This window comes from Oryx dammah, unplaced genomic scaffold, assembly GCF_014754425.2.
Source record: "Oryx dammah isolate SB20612 unplaced genomic scaffold, SCBI_Odam_1.1 HiC_scaffold_4, whole genome shotgun sequence".
Lineage (NCBI taxonomy): Eukaryota > Metazoa > Chordata > Mammalia > Artiodactyla > Bovidae > Oryx > Oryx dammah.
Genome location: NW_024070188.1, coordinates 3,158,201 through 3,164,200, shown reverse-complemented (window position 1 = coordinate 3,164,200; position 6,000 = coordinate 3,158,201). Strand labels below are relative to the sequence as shown.

The following is a 6,000-nucleotide window of genomic DNA, read 5'->3' as shown; positions in this document are numbered from 1 at the left end:
CGAATTCTTGTATCTTCCCAAATCTAGAAGGGCCCTAAAATCCTTCATGGTGATGACTGTTCCTCATGACCAGCAGAAAGCTTCCCCAGGCTAGCAGAAACCTTCTGGGAAAATACGCGCTTGGTGGCATGTACCCCCACTTCCTCAAAATCTCAAATATACTGCCATTCCCCGCTGCTTCGTTGGAACAGTTTCTCAGAACTGTTTGAAGTGCTGTCTCCTGGGTTGCAGTCCTCATTTTGCTGCAAATAAAACTAGCAACTCTCATGTGGGGTATTTTTTTTAAGTCAACATTACCTTTGAATGCAAGTATGTATGGTACCATTACTTTTCACAAATCTTGTAGAACTATTTGACTCTATACATTCTGTGCAAAAAAAAAAAAAAAAAAATTTAATTTAAATTGGACTCTAAAAGGTCATCTGTGTACTCACAGATGCCAGAAAGAAAGCAATAGTCAAAGCAGTTCAATTCTATGAGAACGGAGACAGCTTTGCTACCTCTGGAGATGAACATATCAAATAACCACATACTTCCATGGGCTCACAATTAAGTTCCTTCAATGGCTGATCCTGCACATGTCATTTCAGAAAACATTTGACCCTAACTGTCAGGCTTCTTCTGCATTTGTCAGGACTTCCCTGGCTCTCTGTGTCCCTGTAATAGGTGAATAACTAAGGGAAAAAGCGTTCCTTCTGTCTGTGGACACTTGTTTTTAATGGCATTTGGGGTCCTGGAGCTGGGCTGACAGATGCTCTTCCAGGAGGTTAATGAGATAAAGGTTCTCCAGCTGGTCCTTAAGCAGAGATTACACCTGAGGGGAAGATAAGGAGATTATTCCAGAAGCAGGCACTGCCTCCTGTTCTTCATAAATTGGCACCCTCATAAAGGTAAGCCAAGAAGGTTATCCTCACTCAGTCAATTCAATATTTCATTATTTTTCATATTTCTGTCATATTTTTTAATGTGAGTGTGGGCTGTTCTGTGACTATTATCAGAAATATCAAAGCACAAAAGCCAGAATGCATTTGGAAGCTAGAAGAGTTATTTTTTTCCTTTGGATTTTTCTTCAAGTTCAAGCAATCAAAGGTAAGTTAAATATGTCTTTATTTTTTTAACTGCTTATATATATAATCAATTTACAAAGGTGAACAGTCAAAATCAGGAAAGTCGCCACTGTATTTCTGAGGGCTCGTATAAAGCAGGCCCTGAATTAATCATGACTGAATGATTGTCAGAAATGATTTTCACTTGATGTTTTTGAAATATTTATTTTATATTTACATTATATGTTTTTTATAGTTTCACGCTAAGTGCAACTTAGCGTAAACAAGAGAGATGAATGCATCCTATTTGCTCTTTTAAAAAATGAACAAAATTCATAACACTAATGTTAATAGCATTAGTAGGTCCACAGAAAACATGAAATTAATACTTTGTCACTTATGATCAGACAAAAATATGCTTCATCTTCAGAGTCCATGATGAGGACCAACTCAGAAACTTGGTTGCTTGTGAAGCTATATGCATGAAAGAACGAGACACTGCAAGTTTTTATGTCAAATCTTCAAGTGAATCTAAAGCAAGTCACAAAAATAGGTGTATTTCAGAAAAATAGTGTACTAAAAAAATAACCTGTTGAAGAAAACTTCACGTTTTTAAGTATAAGACTGATCAATTCTAACATACTTAATCTTCTTAAGACATCTGAAATCAGTAATGTTCAGTTCTGTAAGGATGACGTAACTTTCCACAATCAACGTTTTAACTGAAGCACTGATTTTAAAATGCCTGTGGAAAAGTAAAATACGTACTTGATTGCATTTCTTAAGTCACAAAAAAACAGATTCCAACAGTTATTTTATATGTAATGTATTAGTCATTGCATTTGGAGGGAAGAGAAAATTTATGGAAAAATTATATAAAAACTCCCTTTATGTTTTGCTACCTATAAATGATAAAGGATGGAGAAAAAGTTTACTTGCCTTTCAGTTGTCAATTATATATAAATATTTACATTTATAAAAACATTTTAATTAGAAACAAATAATGAGATTTCAGAATATTGTGAGCTTACTCTGCTGGAGCAAACCAGTTTGTCACTTTCCAAAACCTGACCCATCAAATCAGCTTTGGTTTTATTTGTTTAATTAATTGCTAACTAATTTAGCTATTTTTTCTATTTTCATATATTATATATCAGCTACTACAATTTCAAATAGCATAATTACATATAGAAAGTTAAGTGAAAGAAGCTTACCAAAAGAACTGCTATTTGTTATATGCCGGTGTCTAAGAAATAAAGTACTATAACTGCATAATAAAAGATCTTACATGGTTACTTGTTTGGGGCTTTTTATTCCGTAAGAATCTCCGATCTGTGAATTTCTGTTAATCTTCATTAGTGAGGTTTACATTAATTAGAGTTTATGTACTTTAGCCAGATTGGTTTCCCATTTATGGCTAATTAGGCATTATGACTGGTTTCCCATTTATGGCTAATTAACCATTTACATAGAAAATGCTTCTAGTAGAGAGAGGAGTTCAACTCAATAAAACTAGCTTTTGAGTTTAAAAGCTGGGAATTTAAAGTCAATCAGTAAGCCACTTTAGTCGCTCACTCATGTCCGACTTCTGACTCTTTGTGACCCCATGGACTGCAGCACGCCAGGCTTTCCTGTCCTTCACCAACTCCCAGAGCTTGCTCAAACTCATGTCCATCGAGTCAGTGATGCCATCCAACCATCTCATCCTCTGTCGTCCCCTTCTCCTGCCTTCAATCTTTCCCAGTTTTGGGGTCTTTTCCAATAAGCCAGTTCTTTGCATCAGGTGGCCAAAGTATTGCAGTTTCAGCTTCAGCATTAGTCCTTCCAATGAATATTCAGGACTGATTTCCTTAACCATTGACTGGTTTGATCTCCTCACAGTCCAAGGGACTCACAAGAATCTTCTCCAACACCACAGTTTTGGCACTCTTCTTTCTTTAGAGTCCAACTCTCACATCCATACATGACCACTGGAAAATCCATAAACTTTGATTACACAGACCTTTGTCAGCAAAGTAATGTCTCTTTTTTAATATGCTATCTAGGTTGGTCATGGATTTTCTTCCAAGGAGCAAGCATCTTTTAATTTCATGGCTACAGCCACCATCTGCGGTGATTTTGAAGCCTAAGAAAATAAATCTGTCACTGTTTCCATTGTTTCCCCATCTATTTCCCATGAAGTGATGGGACTGGATGCCATGATCTTAGTTTTCTGAATGTTGAGCTTTATGCCAACTTTTTCACTCTCCTCTTTCACTTTCACCAAGAGGCTCTTTAGTTCTTCTTCACTTTCTGACATAAGGGTGGTGTCATCTGCATATCTGAGGTTATTGATATTTCTCCCGGCAATCTTGATTCCAGCTTGAGCATCATCCAGCCTGGCATTTTGCATGATGTACTCTGCATATAAGCTAAATAAGCAGGGTGATAATATATACCTTGATGTACTCCTTTTCCTATTTAGAACCAGTCCATTGTTCCATGTTGGGTCTAACTGTTGCTTCCTGACCTGCATACAGATTTCTCAGGAGACAGGTAAGGTGGTCTGGTATTCTCATCTCTTGAAAAATTGTCCACAGTTTGTTGTGATCCACACACTCACAGGATTTGGCACAGTCAATAAAGCAGAAGTAAATATTTTCCTGGAACTCTCTTGTTTTTTCTATGATCCAATATATGTCGGCTCTTTGATTTCTAGTTCCTCTGTCTTTTTTAAATCCAACTTGAATAGTTTTAAAAAGTTATAGATTATTTTTTAAAAAGGTATGGAAAATTACCCGTAGTACACCTATCCAAACACAACCTATGCTGGCATCTTCATATGTTTCCTCAGTCTTTTTTCTATGCTCATTTAATATTTACATGGTTGCAGTTCTACCATGCACACAATTTTACATAGAGCTTTTTGCACAAGTTTTATATTAGATCCACATTGGTCTCCATTGTTATCTTGCTTTGATAATCATCATTTTATTGGCTGCATATTGTTCCTTTCAATTGTTACACCATGATTTGCTTTGTCTAAATACACAACAAAAAGAAAGAACTGTTTCTAATTGTTTTGTTATGATGAATAATGTTACAAAGAATATCTTTGTGCATAAGCCTCTCTCAGTATTTAAGATTCCTAGTATAAATTCACTAAAGTAAAATTATTGGGTCAAAGCAATATCAACAGTTTCATGGTATTTTATTCATATTGTCAAATAGCTCCTCAAAAGTTTTCCTATCCTCTTTGGTAATTTTTCCCAATTTGAGTCCACAAGTAGAGTATTTGCTATTTATTAGAGTATTTGTACCCAACACAGATTATTAAGAGATTCAGAGACACGGCAACATTTCCAAAAGTTTCCTTTAAGCTTTGCAGATTCCAAATGTAGTGTTTCCATTGATACATGAAAATGAAATCGTTTTGATTAAATAAAACTGTTTAGGGCAACAAGACAGTTCAATAGTTTCAAAGAACAATTACTTCATCAAGATACAAAGGGGCCTCTCTTCAATTTTCAAAATGGAGATGCTAGTTACATCTGGTGTGTACAGCACAGCATTATGCACTTAGCTTTCCAGTTCACATAAATAATTTCATCGAATTGCTTGTAACATTCCTATGTGTGGAAGAAAGAGAAGAGAGAAAACCCAGCCTTAGCAAGCCCTAAAATGGAAATGGTGTTTATCAGAGTCTGTGCTTTTTGCATTATATTTGGTTATACTAAATGAAACCTTTAGCTAAGTTATTATTAGTTCCCCAAGGTAAAGTAACTATTTTAGCAACTGTGAAATGTCAGGAAATTTGCATTTGAAGACTCTCCAGTTCTCGCTAATCCTTTACTACTGGGATATGTTCTCATTTCATAAAATTACCCAGGAAGGTATTTTCCTTTATTGTGGCTCCAAGAACAGAGAACAAAGCTTCATTTATATCCCTGAGATACCTGCCCAATGACAATCACATTAACTTTGTGACTCCTCTATTTTTTCATCTCGGCTACAGTTGCAGAACAGTGTAATTCAAAAGGCTGAAGGCACATTTTTCTGTTAAACTATACCTGAATAGTTGTCCTTAAAATTGAAGTCATGTAAATTGAAGACACTTTGTGTCCAACTGAACAAACCATGGCAGCACACCTCAGACCATTTATTAGATTATATACTTTAAAAAGAAAAAGTGATTGCTGCCTTGTGACTTTAAAAAGAAAAAGTGATTGCTGCCTTGTGACCCTTCCACGCTTGAGGATCGCACTAAAGGACTATTGTATGTGTGAACTAATTAGACAGCATTGGCGTGATCTATTAATATCTTGGCCATTTCCCTCAGCCATGAGCAAACCACCACCTTAAACATCAACTATATTTGCATGCTATGCCTGTCTGCAAATTCAGATCCTGTAAACTTTTGGTGCCTCAGTCACATTCACAGGTTTTATGCAGTTTTAAAAGAATCCATCTGACCCAGAGAGATGTTATGGGGGGGAGGGGGGGGAGGGGGGGGAGTGGGGTTCATATTTGGGAACGCATGTACACCCGTGGTGTATTCATGTCAACGTATGGCAAAACCAATACAGTATTGTAAAGTAAAATAAAGTAAAAATAAAATTTTAATTTAAAAAAATAAATTAAATAATCCATCTAAGGCAATCAAGTTTGTTTTTCACAATCATCTGTAAGTTTATAATTAAGTAGATATGTGGAAGTGACCATAATAAAAGTCTGGTTTTCAGCAGAGGTAACCCACTCCAGTGTTCTTGCCTGGAGAATCCCAGGGACAGGGGAGCCTGGTGGGCTGCCGTCTCTGGGGTCGCACAGAGTTGGGCACGACTGAAGCGACTTAGCAGCAGCAGCAGCAGCAGCAACCACAGGGTCTGAGTTCCCTGTCTAAGAGTGAGAGACAGTGTCACTGGGAGTCAACCCCACAAATGAAAAGCACCAAGTCAGATGGAATTATTTTAATAAG

The 6,000-nt window shown here is 36.5% G+C and overlaps 1 protein-coding gene across 1 annotated transcript in view; it reads left to right on the top strand.

The window, feature by feature from the left end:
* The first annotated feature begins 980 nt into the window (after positions 1-980).
* Positions 981-6,000, top strand: part of IMPG1 (interphotoreceptor matrix proteoglycan 1) — a 157,943-nt gene continuing 152,923 nt past the window's right edge. Inside the window, exon 1 of the mRNA XM_040239327.1 lies at positions 981-1,089. Within this exon, the coding sequence (XP_040095261.1) occupies positions 1,023-1,089 (67 nt within the window). The 5' untranslated portion in view covers positions 981-1,022. The remainder of the gene's footprint in view (positions 1,090-6,000) is intronic.